The 20,293-nt window shown below is 32.6% G+C and overlaps 2 protein-coding genes and 1 long non-coding RNA gene across 4 annotated transcripts; all 3 read right to left on the bottom strand.

The window, feature by feature from the left end:
* Nucleotides 1-1,957: 1,957 nt before the first annotated feature.
* On the bottom strand, nucleotides 1,958-3,853 carry LOC105644350 (tropinone synthase). 2 transcript variants are annotated; one of them, XM_037639931.2, is made up of 3 exons: nucleotides 3,277-3,851; nucleotides 2,794-3,062; nucleotides 1,958-2,607 (listed from the first exon to the last, which is right to left on the bottom strand). In XM_037639931.2, the coding sequence occupies exons 2-3, from the start codon at nucleotides 3,019-3,021 to the stop codon at nucleotides 1,978-1,980; spliced, it is 858 nt and encodes a 285-aa protein (XP_037495859.2). In that variant the 5' UTR covers nucleotides 3,022-3,062; nucleotides 3,277-3,851; the 3' UTR covers nucleotides 1,958-1,977. The 2 variants fall into 2 exon arrangements, with proteins under 2 accessions (XP_037495859.2, XP_089575605.1); XM_089719479.1 differs by having other exon boundaries at nucleotides 2,794-3,853.
* A 1,499-nt stretch (nucleotides 3,854-5,352) lies between these two features.
* Nucleotides 5,353-8,288, bottom strand: LOC105644695 (dimethylnonatriene synthase). Its single transcript, XM_089719857.1, has 2 exons — nucleotides 7,302-8,288; nucleotides 5,353-6,377 (listed from the first exon to the last, which is right to left on the bottom strand). Exons 1-2 carry the CDS (start codon nucleotides 8,247-8,249, stop codon nucleotides 5,748-5,750), a joined length of 1,578 nt encoding a protein of 525 aa, XP_089575983.1. The 5' UTR covers nucleotides 8,250-8,288; the 3' UTR covers nucleotides 5,353-5,747.
* Nucleotides 8,289-9,962: 1,674 nt separating this feature from the next.
* Nucleotides 9,963-10,339, bottom strand: LOC149497360 (uncharacterized). Its single transcript, XR_016319962.1, has 3 exons — nucleotides 10,295-10,339; nucleotides 10,077-10,203; nucleotides 9,963-9,986 (listed from the first exon to the last, which is right to left on the bottom strand). It is a non-coding gene; the product is annotated as an uncharacterized LOC149497360 (long non-coding RNA).
* Nucleotides 10,340-20,293: the final 9,954 nt, after the last annotated feature.

Consider the following 20,293-nt stretch of genomic DNA (forward strand, 5'->3'; position numbering starts at 1 on the left):
CTAATATTTATTAATATTTTTATTTTCAAATTTTTAAATGTTTTATATTTTTGCTATCAAATCTTCAGCATTTTAAATACATTGAAAATTTATTTAATGTCATAAATAAAAAATAATAAAGTCTTCTTGAATTAATTTAAAAAAACATTCTCAGTTTTGTAAACTTTATTTGCATTTTCACTAGAATCTAATATAATTATTGCACAATATATGTCATCGAATTATATGGAATGATTGTATAATATAGTTTTAGGAATCAAAGTGGTATAATAATTTTAAATTTCGCAATCGCCTTTTCTATAAATGTTTTTTTTTTTTTTTAACAGATTGAACCCATAACTTTATATATGTTGAATTATAATAATTTCTTTAAAAATAAAATTTAAATCAATTTATATTTATATTGTTTTTAATTTTTAAGATGCTATTTTAATTTTAAGTTGAGTATAAATGCAATCAAGACATGTAGAAAAGTCAATCAAAGGGATTTTGATTCAGAAATTAAAATCATTCGTCATGTTACACGTTCTGACAAGGACAATCTGGTACATGTCCTTTACATAAAATTTTATATTTTTATTAAGCTTATATTCAAATGTCTTGTCCTGTTTCCATCACAACGTGAAACACTTGTTGAACTGTAGCAACAGGTTTCCATCACTTCTTTTGGCTAAATCATACCAAAAAAAAAAAATCATAATCATTATTTTATGTCTCGTAATAATCACACCTTAAATTTAATTTAATTCTTCAAACACTTCTATTATAACTTTTTAACATATTTGTTTCCTAATTTGAAATTTGATAAAAATTAATGAATAAAAATATATAAATTTAAAACTTTTAACTCGTCGACTTAAGTTATAACCCAAAAAATGAGTTGATTAAATCATGCAATAAAATACCCTAAACTTTACGAATTATAAGAACTGCACTCCAAAAAGAATTTTAATGTGTAGACACTTTAATTCTAACTTTTTCTCATAATTATACCTTAAATTCAAATTATTATAACTGTACTGTTATAATTACACGTTAAATTTAAATTTTCTTAAACTTTCTGTTGTGATTGTACTGTAAAAAATTTAAAATTTTATCTCATTTCAAGATTGATCCCAATAATGGTGTATTTATTACTTTGCAATTTTTGAAGTTAAATTTGAATTCATTACAAATGACTTGTAGCCTAGTGGTAAGGGTGAAGTCTGGGACCACGTTTCTAGGTTTGATTCTTGATAATATAACATTTAATTTCAATTGATATTCATTTTTCTCATTGGTTGTACCGTCCCTTATAAGTTCTCAAAAAGCTAAATGCTTTTCATGAAAAGCTGTCAAAATAGTTAATTTTGCTGAACAGGTCTATAATATCAAATGGCTAAAAAAAAAAAAATTGAATTCATCTATCATACTCAATATCATTCAACAATTAATAAATATAGGAAGGAGCTAGGTTAGGTTGAATCAAACCTTAAGATATAGGTTGGGTCAAGCTTAGTTTAAGGTTTAAATTTGCCAACGGGCTGGATTTATCACGGTTTCAGTCCAACCCATTGCTATTATCACAAAACGAGAAATGATAGTCTAACTCTACTTAGTTTGGGCTTGAATTAATCCGATTAATCTTTTTTTTTTTTTTTTTTTTTCAAATTTGTCTCCTAAACTTAATCTAATAAATTAGTGGCTTCTTACCTAGAATCTTATAGTTTTATAAACGATTTCAATAAGCCATGAGAAGCGAATCAAATGGTAAGCATGCTTAAAACAATAAACAATCTCTATAATTTCTAAAGAACAAGTAGACACAATCCCGAAACGAGATTAGTCTCATATTCATAGTTGAGTAAAAAAAATTGTACTCAAATAAATATTGGACCAAAGTTGATTTATTCATATAAGCAAATTGAAATAATTCAATTCATAGTGCACAACTTCCATAAACCCCAAAAATGATAACTTTGGACTTAAATCTACCAACTAGTATTCATATAATGCAGAAGAAAGACGTGGAGTGATCTGAATTTCCAAAGGAGTAGCCTTAGGCAAGGTAATACCTATACCTTCAGTCATATCCACAGCCTGATCAAATGGTGTTGTGAAACTAAATGCTTGAAGTAACCTAGCAACAGTCATATGTATTGCTTGTATTGCAAAATTAATACCAGGACAAGACCTTCTTCCGGATCCAAATGGTATATACTCAAAATTCTGACCAGAAAAATCTACATTTTTACCTTCATTAGCAAGAAATCTTTCTGGCAAGAACTCGTCAGGATTCGACCAAATATTTGGATCTCTATGTAATTTCCACAAATTTGCAAATATTCGGGTTCCTTTCGGAATATAATACCTAGAAATGTAACAATCCTCTACTGCTTCATGTGGAACTGCAAGTGGACCTGGTGGGTATAATCGCAATGTTTCTTTAATAACGGCTTGAAGGTATACTGATTTTTCTATATCAGAATCTTGTACACATCTTTCTCTTCCAACTTTGAGGTCGAGTTCTTGTTGGGCAAGCTCTAGTGCATGTCTGTTGTTCAATAAATTTGACAAAATCCATGTTAGGGTTATCGATGTTGTATCAGCTCCTCCTATTATAAGAGCCTGCAAGCATAACATTTAAAATAATCAAATTACAATATATTTTGTTCTATGTTAATAGAATATAATAGAAAATTCTATATTAATTAATAGAATCAAAATGTTTAAATTGTAAGACTGAATTAGATCGATTTGGTTCAAATCGTTGTATCTTTTATGAAACTTAAGTTTAGATTAACGAAGACTTACAATGACTGTTCCTTTGATGATGTCTTCCCGTGAGTGACCAAAGAAATCATCCTCTAAAACCGATAGCATCACATCAATGAAGTCCTCCTTCTCTATGCTCTTGCAATCATCATCATCTCTAATCTGATTGATTCTCTTCAATTTATGTTCATCAATCCAAGTTTGCAAAAGAGAATCCAGTTCTTTAGATAGACGCTTCATAGTTTTAGCAGGTCCTAAGAAGTTCATCCACCATAAAAATGGGAATACATCTGAAGGAACAAAAAGACCTGAAACATACATAAATTCCTTCATCAGCTTCCCTATTCTTTTCCCTCCTTCTTCATCTTTTTCATCATTCACATAATTAAAATATCTCTTCCCTGCAATCATTCTCATAATCATATTTAAAATCAAATGTTCGAAAAATTCACTAATGGCAATCTTGTTCGAGTTTGGTTCATTTATAGAAAGCAAGTACAAGTCTTTAATCAGGGTGTTCACCTCCGAGGCCTGAATGTGCTTCAACAACTTTATTCTATGATTTGAAAGGAGTTGCATAACAGCTATTTTTCACATGTTACGCCAATAAGGACCGTAGGTTGCAAAAATAAAAGCGGCATAATTGTAACTCAAGTACTTTCCAAGGCTTGATTTAGACCTGGAAGCCAAAATTTTATCATTTGTTGTGAAGCATTCTTTTATTGCTTAATGACTGCTGACTACAACCGTACGGTGAACACCGAGCCAGATTGTGAAGATGGGACCATACTTATCGGCTAGGCGAGCCAAGGTTCGGGCAAGGGTTTTCTCGGTGCCTAGTCGATGGAGATGACCGAGGATTTGCAAGGCTCCAAATGGTTCAGGGGCTAACAAGCCTTTATTTTTATTGCTGTAATCTCTTATTCTCCACTGATTGTACTTTTACAATACAAGTATTACTGCTACAGCCACTGAAATTGCTAGTAGATGAGAAGAGATATCCATGGTGATTCTATCTTTTGTTTGAGTATGTGGGTGGAAATGGGGAAATTAATAGTTAATTGAATTTGGTATATGAGAAATGCAGAAAAGATTTTCCAAGCAAAAAACTAAAAAATAACTTCTGGCAAATTATCCTTATCCTAATATCCAAAAAGAGTGTGTGGTTCTCACTATGGTTGGAGATATTGAAATAAAAAAATACTATGGATAATCATATCTTCAAACTCACAAAAAATCAAGTAAAAAGACTAATATTCCAGTTTTTTATTCTAGAAAAAAAAAAAAAAAGGATCGATTGCCCATATCTTAACTTTGAAATATGAGCTGCAATTTGGTTTGGAAATTACTTGCCGTGGGACCAAACCAATCACAATAATAATTTTTTAAAAATTATTTCGAATTTATCTTTTTTTTGTTTATGGTTAAAATACCCTCGTTTTAATAAAAAATCTTATTCTGTTTTGGTTTACCACGTTTCCGCAGTCTTAGGCGATTAGGATCGTATGCAAATAGTAATTTTGAGCTCTCTAATATTACAATAGAACACTTATCTTGAAATTGAAGAAGTAAATAAAAGACTAATTAATATTTTATTTTAGCATGCCGATTTTTCAATAATAATTGAGAGAAATTTGGAAGTTGAGCCGTAATTTGGTTGACTATTAATTATTATGATTCTCTGCAGAATTAGTCAATTTAATGATTCTGTGATTCTCATGATTACTGTAACTGTTAAAAAAGAGTGCGAGAATATTACTGTTAATATAAAAAAACATTACTTTTGTATGATTCTGTGAAATACTGTTAATAGTAACTTTGAGCTCTCAAATAATTCAGAAAGAAAATTAGAACAATAATTTGATTAAAATACTAGTAATATAGCTATTTGTCTAATTACAAATGTTTTAAAAGCCAAATTGGTTAATCAACCAGTAAAGGCATAAATTTATTGAACCAGAGAATTCGACTAAATTTTTAATATTATTCAGTTAGATTTTTATATGTAATACTTATATATATATTTTTAAGTATAATTGAAAATATAATATTTATAAATACTAAATAAATCAAAATCATTCGCCATATATTCAACGCCAAGCTACGTTGGAGCCAAGGGCAAAGAAAATAAAAATAAGAAGTTAGGAACATTCTATATATATATATATATATATATATATATATATATATATATATATATATATATATATATATATATATACACATCAAATTGAGAAAAATAAATAAATTAGATTTTAATGTAGTACGTACGTGCTCTGTGAGTCTCTTGGGTTGTCTATTTATATCCACACAATTGTTTGACGATTGATGCCAATAATTAATGATGTATTCAGATTGGATTGAGGGTACTATATAGAAGCTTTTTTGGGTTTACCACGAATTAGCTAACACCAATTAAATTAATTTTTTCAAGAGATTCAATATAATATTTTTGTTCTCTAATAGATTTAAGAACTTAAAGAATTAAAGCATTTTCTATTTTTATAATACAAAATCAGTAAATTTCAACTTAATTCAAATTTCATTTTTAATTCAAAAATGCAAGTAAAAATTTACAGCTTACATAAAATTCAAGAAACTTAAATATTAATAAAGAAAAAAAAAACGAAATATTTCCATTTTATTTTTATTATAACCATAAACATATATAAAGAGACAAACGTATATTAATTAACTTGACTTGTCTAGATTGCTTAATTATAAAGACACTAATATTACAACTATCAACACGTGAAATAGATAGATGGCAATAGTTTCTCTTTTATGGACTTTGAACCCTAAGTATGAAGCACCTTTTAAATTTAGTAGGGAATACTTTACGATTTTTGTGAGCCTACTGGTCATAAATCTGGATTAATCAAGCCAATTGGCTTTGATCTGATAGTTTCCACCAGGAAAAAGAATATATATATATATATATATATATATATATATATATATATATATATATATATATATTTGAAATTAACTAACTAAAGACACTGATATAACTCCAAATCAAGCCTAGGTTTGAGGATAACTTCTACAGGATTAACCTTTGGCAAAGAAAGTCCCGGTCCTTCCTTCATATCCACAGGCACATTTCCAATTCTTGATAAATCAAAACCCTGAATTAGCCTGGCAAGTGTCAACTGAACGACTTGCAACCCAAAATTAATAGCAGGGCAAGCCCTTCTTCCTGAACTAAAAGGAATAAATTCAAAATTCTGACCTCTAAGATCAATATCAGAATGAGTTGTAAGAAACCTTTCCGGTAAAAACTCGTCAGGATTATTCCAAACTCGAGGATCTCTCTGTAATTTCCAAATATTAACGATCAGACGAGTGCCTTTAGGGATATAAAGGCCATTAATGTCACAATCTTCCATGGCTTCACGTATTCCTGTTATTGGTCCAGGTGGGTATAAGCGTAGGGTTTCTTTGATAATGGCTTGAAGATATTTTAGGTTTGGAATATCTGATTCTTGAACCCATTTTGATTTGCCTACATAACTGTTCAGCTCTTCTTGCGCAGATTTTAGCGCATCTGGGTTGTTTAGCAGTAAGGCAAGTGCCCATGTTAATGTCACTGCTGTGCTTCCAGCTCCAGTGAGGGAAAGAACCTGTAGAGCAAATTAGTTATTGTTAATATTCCAAAATTTTAATTAAAATAATTGCTAGCAATTGAAAACTAAGAAGAGAAAACATGAACTTATATGGATCATATAGATTTGTATGCCTTTACACAAAATTATTATAATTTTGCAAAAGGAATGTGTTTTATCTTTGATCCTTATATTTTTTTTAATTGATAAATTTAATGAGATATAACTACTTTATAGTTCCAAGTAATATTTATGTGAATTTTTTTTCCATTTTTAGTTTTATTACTTTATCTGAGAATGATTTCATTAAATTTACTTTATTAGAATTGCACAATTTATATATATAAAAAAAAATAATGTCGTTCCGAATTTTGTCGTCAACATTAGGACTTGTACCGCTAGATTTTTTTTTTTCCTTAACCTAAGATTTTGTGGAGGAGAAATATGTGGTGGCGAAATATGTGGTGGCAGATGGTACCACTAGGATTGTCACTATATTTTCCTTTATAAATTTTCTCCTAATTTTTTAGTTAAATGATAATGTATTGTCAATTTTGCACTTAATGAACTTCAAATTCTCATTCGCATATTATCACCAAATTAATTCATAAATAAAAACTCATTCAAAATAATTATTATTAAAAGAATTTGATAAGAAAATCAAAATAAAAAGTATAGTTTGTGATTGACTAATTAAAAAGGGATTAATTTACCTAAAGCCTATTTTTGATTATAGGTGCATCTATAGATTAAATTAGTGAAAAAATAATTTTTTATTTAAACTATATATTTCTGATCATTTATTAGAAAAAAATAAATTAAAAATAATTTTTTCAAAATCTCTATTTACATTAGTTGGTGTCCATATACGGAATATGTGCAAATCTATTACAATAACAACTTCACAACAACAATAAATAAATAAATTATATATATACGTACCACTGCAGTTGCCTTAACGACAATATCACGTGAATATCCAGAATTTGCAATTTCATCTTCTTGAAGGTGAGATAACATAACATCCATGAAGTCATTTTCACCATTCTCATTTTCATTTAACCATTTCTTCTTCATTAAATGCTCTTCTAACCATTTTCCAACCAAATCATCAAGTTCTTTACCAGTTTTCTTCATTCTATTGATGTACCCTTTATAATCAATCCATTCTAGCCATGGAATTGCATCAGACAGAACAGCACTCCCAAACAGATAAGTAGCTTCTTCTATAGCCTTTTTATACCGCCATGGCTCGCTGTTCTCTTCGCTGTAACTTTTACTGCAAAATCTTTTACCAACTATCATTCTTAAGCTTATATTAAACGTCAATCGCTCCAATAACTTGCTTATTATCACCTTTTGATTATGATTTTGAGAATACAAATCATATAATTCTTTCAAGAACAAATCAATTTCCGAAAATCGAACATGTTTAAGGGCTTCAAGGCGATTGTTCGAAAGAAGCTGAAGAGTCGCGAGTTTTCTGATATCCCTCCAGTATTGTCCGTAGGGGGCTAATGCGAAAATAGCATTGTTATAACCCATGTATTTCCCAGCTGCTATGCTTGCTCTTGTTGCTAAAACTCTGTCGTTTTTGGTAAAACATTCTTTGGCGAATTCCCAACTGCTAATGACCAGTATTTGGTTAAAACCTAGCCTGAGGGAGAAAAAAGGACCTGATTCATCAGCAACGGATGCGAGGATCTTACAGGCTGGTTTTTGGCCGGTTAGAAGATGAAGATGGCCAATTAATGGCCATGACCCTGATGGTTCAGGGACTTTAAATTTCTTGGTTTTGGTGGTTTTTTTGGTTATTTTCCTCCATAAAGCATAGAGAAACAGTAAAGAAAGAGAATATAGAATAATCTGGATGGGAGAAGAGAAATCCATATTCTGGAATAGAGAATTATTAATGCTGCTGTAATCTTGCCTAAGGTTGCCTAGTATTTATAAAGGAAAATAACTGAAAATGTGGCTTATGCTTTCACACTTTCACTACAAAAAAAACGCCATTTTGCGACCGACAAATCGGTCGCAAAATGGCTAATATCGGTCGCAAATTGTCCTTTGCGACCGATCTGCGACCGACATATGTCGGTCGCAAAAGACCTGGTCGCAAAAACAATTTGCGACCGATTATTCCATCAGTCGCAAATTTGCGACCGATTATATCAGTCGCAAACTTGAATAATCGGTCGCAATTTTTGGTCGTGGTTTAATTTGAAATTCAGTCGCTAATTTGGTCGCAGAAAAATCGGTCGCAAAATGTTAATTTAAAATTGTAATTTTCAGTATCAAATCGGTCGCAAATCGGTCGCAAATGTAAAAAAAAAAAATAAAAAAAATTAAATATTATTATGAAACCAAAATTTTTCCAGACCTGTGAAAATTGACATATATATATATATGACACACACAATTCAAGAACAATGTAAAAATGTAATTTTTATTGTACTGAACAAATTAAAATATCAAAATACAAATAAAAAACTAAAAAGGTCCAAAATCAAATCTATGCTGCTGCTCATCTGCAGGATCCGATGTCGGATCGCCGGGAGGAGTACCTGCTGGATGTGATGTAGCGCCAGGAGGGGTGACCAAGGTATCGTCTGCAGCATCGGGATCAGGAGCCGGTAGTGGCTGTTGCTGAGACGTCGAAACATGTCGGTCTGTAGCAAGCGCAGGATCAGAGGAAGAAGTACCAGCACGGGGCTCACCGGACAGCCGCATGACATGCGCTCTAAGCTCTGCAATCTGTCTCTGCTGATCAGCAAGCTGAGCCCGTATATCATCATTACAGTGCTCGTCAGTGTGCTCGGGCTGTGGTGCTGTACTGGCTGTAGAAGCGTGAGCTGCTGAGCCGCAATAAAACTGTGATGCCTGAGACCCGATGCCGTATACCTTCCTCTTCTTCTCGCCCCCTACAGCCTCGAGATAAAGCGCTACCTCGTCAATTCTTGACTCAGCTTCGGATTCATCGGTCTGAGAAGTAACAATACGCTCCCAAGCTGTAGTATAGTTCTCCTGAAAACAAAAAATTAATTAATCAATGCAATTGCAAGCTTTATTATATTGAACTTTGTACATCTTCGCAACGAGTAGAAGGTAAATGTAAATATTATTCATTGTTACTTACATTGACGCTCATCGAACGTCTATCGACAAACGTATTCAGATCGTGGTCCTTAGTGTGAGTGTATGTAAACACCTCAATCGGTGTGGGCTCACGACGTAATTTTTCAGCCTGTAATGAATTTTTATGCATGATATATTAATATATATAGTGTCCTTTCATTAAACATCAGTTTCATGTAAAGGGACTAGCACACTTACTAATAATCGAGCTGTCTCTATAGCAGATATAGATCCGCCTGTGTGTCTAGAAGGTCCTGCTCCATCACCGCCAGTCTCACTGCGCCTATTTTGTGCAAATATCTCCCGCTTTCTCTTGAAGGCAGGATCCTCCCAAGCCTTTTGCCAGCTCTCCCATATCTCCTGAGACACACACTGCTGCTTCTTACCGCTTCTTCTCATCCTATAGGTGAAGTCAGCATATCGATCGGCGCATGTCTTCTCCCAAGCTACTTTCAGCATAGCCGCAATGGCCTCGTCCCATATGAAATGTTTCTGCAAAAAATTAAATATAGCGTTTCAACACTAAGGATGTATCTTGAATTGTAAACATTCAATGATGATAGAACTTAAACCAAAGAGTACCTGAAACTCCTCCCAATAAAAGTCTCTCGCCTCTTGTGGTACGGCATCCCATGTGTATCCTTCTTTATGCAGCTGGAGCTTGATTATCCTCAAAATTTGCCTCGCTGCTCGAGAAGATGGATATATGCTGAAAAAAAAAACAGAAGTGAAATATAATTACACGAAAGCATCACAATGTGAACAAAATATGCTTGGGGAAAAATTGAATAAGTACTTACTGTCCCGCTACCAAACTGAGGGTGATACGTGGATCTGATGAAGCTGCAAAAGAAGTGACAAATGTTATAAATTTTTAGATAATTAATATATAATTAAAATGACAGTTATCACATTTATGATTACCTTGCACAGTAGGTGACTGTGCAGCTGGTGGAGTCTGTACTGGTCCAGAAACGGGGGTAGAAGAGGAAGGAGCAGAAGGCTGTGATGGCGGCAGTACTGGACGCTGAGTAGAGGATGAAGCCCCAGACGTGCCTGAAGAAGGATGTGATGGCGGCAGTACTGGTCGCTGAGCAGATGACGAAGCACCAGACGTACCTGACGAAGGATGAGGGATCGACCCTCCTCGTCCACGGGCACTATGTCCAAGGCCATTTCCTCCACGTGAACCACTGCCGAACGCGTCAGAATCAAACGCTCTGCCTCTAGCCATCTGTACTGCAAATATCAGAACCTAGAAAAAATGAATTTATACAATTATATGAATTGTTGAACATGTCGTAAATATGAGTAAAGAAAGTTAATACCATTGAAATTCTTCATTAATAATATTAATTAGATATACATTTATGAATTTGTAATAGTAAAACTGCTCTAAGTTTTAAGTGTCTTCAATATCATCTGCTTCCTCCTCCTCTTCATCAGCTTCCTCTTCTTCATATTCGTCTTCTGAGGTACCCATGATGATTTGATCTTCTTCCTCTTTATCATCCGATGCTCCTATTTCAACATAAGATCGGCTTTCATCATCCAATCTATCTGTTAAATCTTCAACAACTTGCATCGGTTGCGTTTCAACCCTAACTTCTTGAAATGGCTCCGATACTGCGAGTGAAGCAGATTGTTTGGTTTCAAGTGCATGAACAACTGATCTAGCCTTGATTTTACACACTGCCATCCAATCGCATCGGTCTCGTTTAAACGATGGATATGGGACATAGTACACCTGTGCAGCTTGCATTGCCAACACAAAAGGTTCATACTTTGTATATCTTCTTCTTTGATTAATATCTACCAGATTATACTTAGGATGAACCTTCGTGCCAATGTTTGGCGTAGGATCAAACCATTCACATTTGAATAAGATTGTGCACTTCATTGGTAGGCCTGGATATTCTAACTCCAAAACCTTAACCAATTTCCCATAAAAATCGTTTGACACATCACTGTAGTTCGATCCCTTTATGCACACACCGCTGTTCATTGTCTTTCTGCTTCTCCCATAACCCTCAGTGTGAAACTTATAACCGTTTACAAAGTAGCCAGAGTAGGCATTAGCAACCGGTAATGGCCCCTTTGCCAGATCCGTAATAAATCTGTTACGGATATCGATTCCCGAGCTTCGAGCCTATGGGAAATAGTAATGAAATGAGTGAGATTTAATAAATGTAGTTTGATCCATGTTGTGTACATTGAATGTAACTTACATAATATTTGAACCATTCCACAAATTCGGTGTCCAGCTTTGCATCAACTGCAGTACCAGGCAAATTGGGATTTTGAAGCCGCAAAATATTGACATATTTCTTATTTATCAACGAACCAAATTAGCATAAGTATGATTTAACAACGGCCCACGTCAATTTTAGACTGTTTACATTATGCATACTTACTGTACATATGGTGTGATCTCTTCGCAATTCAATAAAATATAGGTTTGAGCCGCTTGTATCTCTGCATCAGTCAATCGTCTTTTTTTTTTATTTACCAATCGTACGCCCAGGATAGGTGAAAATTTTTAGATTTCCTTGAAACTCAGATTGTACGCGATCTCCTCCGTCATCATTACGTGGCACTCTCCGATGCTTGGTGAAAACATGTTGGTCAAAGTAGTGTGAACAGAATGTGGAAGCTTCTTCCACCAAATATGCATTGCAAATGGATCCCTCGACCTTTGCCTTATTGCGCACATTTTTTTTAATTTTCTGCAGGTGTCTGTCATTGTACAATGCCAATATGTAAGTATAAGTTCAAATAAATGATGTAATCATTAGAATGAGATGTTATTGAATCACCTCTCAAATGGATACATCCATCGATATTGTACCGGTCCTGCTAAACGACATTCATAGGGCAAATGAACCGGCAGATGTTCCATAGAATCAAAGAAGCCTGGTGGAAAAATTCGCTCCAACTTGCACATCACTACTGGGATTTCTCGCTCTAATTGGTCCATATCATCGCATCGGATAACAGTCATCGTCAATTCCTTGAAAAAGAGACTCAATTCTGTCATTGCTTCCCAAATTTTTCCTGGTAATAATTCCCGGAATGCCACAGAGATCAATCTTTGCATGAAAACATGGCAGTCATGGCTTTTCATGCCAAACAATCTGTACTTCCTCATGTCCACACATCTACCCATATTTGAACAGTAGCCATCTGGAAACCTTAATGATCGTAACCATTCGCACAATAATTGCCTTTGGGGTTTATCTAAACAATAACATGCCTTTGGAAACTTACCAGTAAGTACAGATTGCTCGAGTTCTGGTCGACGACAAATTTCCTTCATGTCTGCTCTCGCTTTTGCATTATCCTTGGTTTTCCCTTCAATGTTCATGACAGTGTTGAACAGATTTTCAAACACATTTTTTTCTATGTGCATGACATCAAGGTTATGACGGATAAGAAGTGAACTCCAGTATGGCAAATCCCAGAAGATGCTTCGCTTTTTCCACCCGCTATTCCTGCCAATTCTTGTATTTACCTCATCTGCACCTAACTCTGTAACTTTCATAAGCCCTAGATCTTCAATTTCTTGTAATATTTCAGCTCCAGACTTCACAGGTGGAGGGGGTTCAACAATAGTCGTGTTCTTTCTAAAGCATTGTCGATTTCTCCTCCAAGGGTGAGATTCTGGTAAGAATTTGCGATGACAATCAAACCAACATTGTTTACCTCCATTCTTTAGTGTAAATGCATTTGTGTTTTCCATGCAATGAGGACATGCCAATTTGCCAGCCGTACTCCACCTAGATAACATTCCAAATGCTGGAAAATCACTGATAGTCCAAAGCAAAGCAGCTCGCATTATGAAATTCTGATTGGTCGAAATATCGAATGTTTCAACCCCATATTCCCATAAATAATTAAGTTCGGCAATCAAAGGTTGCAGAAACACATCAATTTTATGTTTTGGATTAGTAGGGCCAGGAACAATAACACACAAAAACATATATTCATCTTTCATACACATTGACGGTGGTAGATTATATGGTGTCACAATGACAGGCCATGATGAATATTGTTGTCCTGATTGGCCAAACGGCTGAAACCCATCAGTACAAAGCCCCAATCTCACATTTCTCATATCAGCATCAAACACAGGATGAATGTTATCAAAATGTTTCCACGCTTCAGAGTCTGACGGATGAGTCATTATACCATCATCATATTCATGCAAAGCATGCCATGTCATGTGTTCAGCTATCGCCTTAGATGCATATAACCTTTGAAGGCGAGGAACAAGAGGGAAATAATACATCTTCTTGAAAGCCTTCTCTCTTTGTACTCTACCAGTCCCTTGACCCCGCCGTTGATATCTTGGAAGATTACAAAACTTGCATTCTCTGAATTCGGAGTCAATACCCCAGAATATCATACAATTATTACAACAGCAATCAATCTTTTCTACAGGTAGTCCTAATCCCCGAACTAATTTTTTTGTCCGATAAAAATTATCAACCATTGAATGGCCTTCAGGCAACATTTCCTTTGCTAACTGTACAAAATCATCGTAACACCTTTCTGAAAAATGGTGCTCCGCTTTCATGTGTAGTAATCGTGCAACAACAGACAGAACTGAATGATTCTTGCATCCAGGCCACAGTTCACTGTTAGTTGCACTTAGCATGTCAAACAATTGTTGTGCTGCTACGTTTGGCGATTCCTCCATATTATCCCAATCACATTGTACTCTACTCGCATCGATTACCATATCATTGCATTGATTACCATACAGAAATTGATAAGGCTGAACTTCTAAACTTACCGGAATGGAGTGCCCTGACCCACTGGCAACTCGAGCTTCACCATGATGTATCCATTCGTAATAATTTTCCATGAACCAATTTTTGCACAAATGAAGTTTCACTGTATCGATGTCTAAGAAGGCTCGATTTCGACACTTCTTGTGATTACATGGACACCTCAACTTATTACCATCAATAAAACTGGGATTACCAACTGCAAACTGTATAAACGCCTCCAATCCTTGCAGGAACTCTTGTCGTAATATCCCATTGACCTCGAACCTCCAGTACATCCAATCTCGATTATTTCGCATTTTTTTTTACCTAATTAACAATGTGTTTATGAAGGGTAAATTATATGTAATTGCATTAGTCTAAACCATCCTTAAAACATGCCACTAATGTAATGTTCAATTTACGCTTATAACTAACTAAGGTTATTTCTATAATAAGGGGAACTATATATAAATGTAAAATAACTAAGTTCATTTATTCAATACAAAGGTTATATATATATATATATATATATATATATATATGTACCTACTATAATAAAGGTAAGTGTACTATTCTACATATTGAATTTATTGAAAAAAATTCGGCAGCATTTCGGCACAACACAATCAAATCTCAAATACAAAGACACTTCAATAAACACTTCTATAACATATCAACATTCTCCAAAGGCAAAATGGCCACTACTAGGCCTCCAATCCAAACTCATCATTCATTTAATAAAAACATATTTAAGAATAATAACGACAATAATATCTATAATAAAGAAAAAAATATTATAAAGAAAAATATTCTAAAGTTGTAAGCAAAACACTAGTTGTAAGCACCAAAAAAATAAAACACAAAAACATAAACGTACACATTATTAAGCAAAACTTGGGTATTCCACATCCATGGTGAAAATCGATTGAGAAAGGTAATCCTTTTTTGAATTAAACTTTCAAGAAAAGAAAAATATTCTAAAGTTGTAGTGTCTTTGCCAAATGTTTGGGTGTATGTCTCATTATATGTATTAACGTGTCAAGTATGTAAAAAAGAGAAAAAAATGCATACAACCACAAACAAGAACGTCAATTTCTCCAACTTATATGATAAATTGTACTGTCTCTTAGGCTTTAGAATTGTTTGTCAGTGGTTTTTTTTTTTTTTTTTTTTTACTTTTTCCTCTGTCTTCTCTTTAAACATGTCAATTTAAAATTGATGTGATTAGGAGAATTGATCATAAGTTCAATGCAGACAAGTATTTTTACCTAATTCAAAGATATATTGACGCACTCTTATAGGAGTCTAGCAATTTCTCCAAATTAGGTAATTTATTGTTTTTATTTGCTGAAGCTTTGTTTATGTTCTATTTTCCTATTTTATCTTTTAAGAGAAGTTCTATTTTCTCCAAATTACAAAATACTCACTAGTAAAATGACATTTAAAAAAAAGAGTTGAGAAAAGATTTGTTTGTCTTTTACCTAATAAAAAAAGGATTAAGTTGAATCTAATCTAGTTGAAGTTTATTTAATGGAGGAAGGGCTCCATCGCACCTAATAAAAATTATTGAATTGAAGTTCATCATCTTGAATTAAATGGTAGCCATTATCAAAATGTCACAAGAAGCCAAAAAAAAAAAAAAAACATTATTTTGCTAAAACGGGCTCAACCGACTAAATTGACTGCATGTAGCAAAGACTAATTAAGAAAGAGGATTGCTTTTTGGAAACGTATACCCTGTAGATTTAAAAATATGAATATTCTTTATACTACTTTTAGTTGGTTAATTACAATGGAAAACCTGACATTTTTAGTTGGTTTTCTATTTTTCTACTGCATTGCCAACTGTGCAATATAACCATTATTAGGCTGCTTTACAGATTATTTGAAGTGCAATGTGATAAGATATAGCCAATTCTCATGGCTTGATTGTTTACAGTTAAATGTATGACGTGGCAAGTCAATGACATGCTCAAACAGTCCACATGTTCTCCCATGTGGCATGTTTCTACTTTGATCTAATTATATGCCCTTTACCTATTGGCAATAAGTTCTTTTCTTTCATTTTTATTCTATCTTTTCATACTTTTTTTTTTCTTTTTTCTTTTCTGGCTGTGAATTAAAGGGCACAAGGGCATTCCCTAAAGAGGATAATTATTTTGTTTAAATTCTATCATTAAACTCAATTAACGAATTTTAATTAATTTGGCACAATTCTTAGGACTAGATAATTCACTTTGCCTGAAAATATTCAACTACACTGTGTAATTTTATTTTTTTTAAAATCAGAATAATAATTATAATATTTCAGTTTGATTAATTCAATTTTATGATAAATTGATCTATTAAACTTATTTAATTAATTGAATATTATCAAGTTTGAAAATCAAACCCATAAAATAATCAGCTCTTAATAATTCATAAATAAACAAAAGGAAACCAAATCTCAGCTTAATAATAATTAGACACTAAACAATAGGCAATCACTAATCACTACAACCTAAAGCTCACATCCATGGCTGTTATTACCATTAAAACTAACGAGACAACTAAGTTCAACAGTCAAATGAAAATACTATTTAAGACAAAGGTGTAGTTTTATATAAGGATCCAAAACCCAGAAGCAAAAATCCAAACAAAGACTATAACAGTCAAATGAAAATACTATTTAAGACAAAGGTGTAGTTTTATACTATGGCTGTCATGCACATGGAGTGACATAATAAATGGATAAAAATGCAAACAGAAACAAAAGGTGGGTGAGGCGAAGCAAAGACAAGATGTACCATCAACCAGCCTCAAATAGGAGGCTTGTTTTTCATTTTTTTTTTTTTCTGTGAGATTATTCTTTTGCCAGGCTCAACAAATCTCACAGGTGTACTCACTCGCGTTACAATCATGCCTACCCTAAACAAGGGTAGTCCTCAAATCTTCAAATTTATCACCTAAAAAATTATGTTTTACAATGCAGATCTTGTGGCAGAATCAGGGAATCAGCGAGGCATAGACAGTATAACTATAAAAATTTTCAAATCTTCAAATCTTCAAATTTATCACCTAATTATAAAAATTTGCTTTTGTTTTTCCCCTTTAATTTTTCAAATTTCGTTTACAGTCAAACAAAAAAAACTAAACTAGTATAACTATATTAATAATAATAATAATAACAACAACAACACTAACAACAACATTAACAATATTAATAATAATAACAATAATAACAGTAACAATAATAATAAATTGAAAAAAACACAAAAATCGCAAAAAAAAAAAAAAAACATTTCGAAAAAAATAAAATACAAACCGGCTTACCTCAAATGCTGTCCAAACGGTGGCGAACGGCGTAGAGGAGTGACCGGAGCGTCGGTGGCGGCGTCACAGAGGCTGGAGCGTTCTCAGGAGGGGCTGGAGCGGCGCTGCGGACGGAGGAGAGGAGAGGAGAAGGAGAAGAGAGAAAGAAGAAGAAAGGAAAAGGAGAGGGCGCGTTTAAAGCCCTAAACTTTGCGACCGACATATCGGTCGCAAAAGTAATTTAAATCGGTCGCAATTTTTAATTGTCCGACGTCGTTTTACTACGCGACAATATTGCGACCGATTGGCGACTGAAATATTCGGTCGCAAAATATCGGTCGCAATTTTATCTCAATTCGGTCTCAGAATTTTTCCCTTTTTTTGACGCGCGCATTTTTGCGACAGAAACACACTTGGTCGCAAAGCGGTCGCAAAATCGGTCGCAAATGAGTAGTAATTCAGTCGCAAATGGAAAGGCAAACTCGCGCGAGTTTTCAGCGCTAAAATCTGCGACTGTTTGCCAATGAGTCGCAAATTGGTAGCAATATTGCGACCGATTTGTGTCGGTCGCAAAAATCGGTCGCAATTTGGCGTTTTTTTTGTAGTGTTTGACACTCACATTTTCACAAGTTAGAATTCAAATGAAACCTTGAGGTATGGAATTGACCCAACATTGACCATTTTCACCAAATCAAAACTATATATCCATTAATTATATTGTTGGATAGCATAGTATTTATAGTAATTTTTAGAGGCTATGAGAGATTTTTTATGCAACATTAAACACACATTCCAACATTTAGCATTCCATAGACATTAATTAAATTTTTTTTGCTAATCATGTCATTGTTTATTTTTTCGAATTCAGTTAATTAAACAATTAATATGATTTTTTTCTCATTTTAAGTTGAATAACTAATTAAACAACTATTTTTACTGAATACTTTTAATTTTGTTATATAAACACCTAGCTACTACAACAGCTACTAGCAACCAAAATAACTAGTATTGTCGAACAAGCCCTAAGTATATTAGTGTACGGGCTCACCTGCACTTACTGTGTGGATTTCACCAATATACCAAACCAATTGAAAACTTTTTTGTGCTCAAATGATGTTAGCTCAAATGATGTTATTTCTGATCATTTATTGAAAAAAAATGATAAGCTAGTAACAATATTATTTTTTCAAATAAAAAACTGTTTTTTGGTATAAACCATCAGTATCTGCATCCTATCACGATGGACTATGGCTCGGGGCTCCCTGCAGGTGTGTTTAGTGGAGACTGAATTCGAGAGCTCTTCCACTTCCCACATGCTTAGCCTGCGTTGCCAATTGAACTATAACCCATGGATAAAAAAAAAAAATATTAAGTGTAAGTAAGTCATATCCATTAATGTATAAAAAATTATTAAGTTTAAGTAAGTCATATCCATTAATGTATATGTGTATATAAATATATAGGCTTTAATTCGAGTTCAAACTCGATTCATTTATTATATGAGCAAAATAAATAAGCTCAAACTGAGTTTATCCGTATCCATATTCTATATATCTATATATTTTATATCTATCTATCTAAAATTATATAAATCTGAAACAAAAAATAGAGGTTCTTTGTGTTTAATATTTCTATTTTTCTATTTTTAGAAATGTTGAATTTTTTTATTTTCTATATTTTAATTGACCATCTAAAATATTTTTGAAACTTTAAAAATTAATATTTAATAATAATAAATATTATTTTGAAAATATAATCATAACTATAAAGAGATCTTTAAAATTTAATTATTTATGTTTATATTCACATCTAATATTTATTAATATTTTTATTTTCAAATTTTTAAATGTTTTATATTTTTGCTATCAAATCTTCAGCATTTTAAATACATTGAAAATTTATTTAATGTCATAAATAAAAAATAATAAAGTCTTCTTGAATTAATTTAAAAAAACATTCTCAGTTTTGTAAACTTTATTTGCATTTTCACTAGAATCTAATATAATTATTGCACAATATATGTCATCGAATTATATGGAATGATTGTATAATATAGTTTTAGGAATCAAAGTGGTATAATAATTTTAAATTTCGCAATCGCCTTTTCTATAAATGTTTATTTTTTTTTTTTAACAGATTGAACCCATAACTTTATATATGTTGAATTATAATAATTTCTTTAAAAATAAAATTTAAATCAATTTATATTTATATTGTTTTTAATTTTTAAGATGCTATTTTAATTTTAAGTTGAGTATAAATGCAATCAAGACATGTAGAAAAGTCAATCAAAGGGATTTTGATTCAGAAATTAAAATCATTCGTCATGTTACACGTTCTGACAAGGACAATCTGGTACATGTCCTTTACATAAAATTTTATATTTTTATTAAGCTTATATTCAAATGTCTTGTCCTGTTTCCATCACAACGTGAAACACTTGTTGAACTGTAGCAACAGGTTTCCATCACTTCTTTTGGCTAAATCATACCAAAAAAAAAAAATCATAATCATTATTTTATGTCTCGTAATAATCACACCTTAAATTTAATTTAATTCTTCAAACACTTCTATTATAACTTTTTAACATATTTGTTTCCTAATTTGAAATTTGATAAAAATTAATGAATAAAAATATATAAATTTAAAACTTTTAACTCGTCGACTTAAGTTATAACCCAAAAAATGAGTTGATTAAATCATGCAATAAAATACCCTAAACTTTACGAATTATAA

The sequence above is a fragment of the Jatropha curcas genome, chromosome 3, assembly GCF_041381405.1.
Source record: "Jatropha curcas cultivar XTBG-Jc1 chromosome 3, XTBG_Jcur_1.0, whole genome shotgun sequence".
NCBI classification, from domain to species: domain Eukaryota; kingdom Viridiplantae; phylum Streptophyta; class Magnoliopsida; order Malpighiales; family Euphorbiaceae; genus Jatropha; species Jatropha curcas.

Coding starts and splice junctions, on each gene's coding strand:
- LOC105644350 (XM_089719479.1), bottom strand. CDS start 3,333: ATGCAACTCCTTTCAAATCATAGAATAAAGTTGTTGAAGCACATTCAG. Junction 2,608..2,793: donor TCATCAAAGGAACAGTCATT/GTAAGTCTTCGT, acceptor TTATGCTTGCAG/GCTCTTATAATAGGAGGAGC.
- LOC105644695 (XM_089719857.1), bottom strand. CDS start 8,249: ATGGATTTCTCTTCTCCCATCCAGATTATTCTATATTCTCTTTCTTTA. Junction 6,378..7,301: donor TCGTTAAGGCAACTGCAGTG/GTACGTATATAT, acceptor TTTGCTCTACAG/GTTCTTTCCCTCACTGGAGC.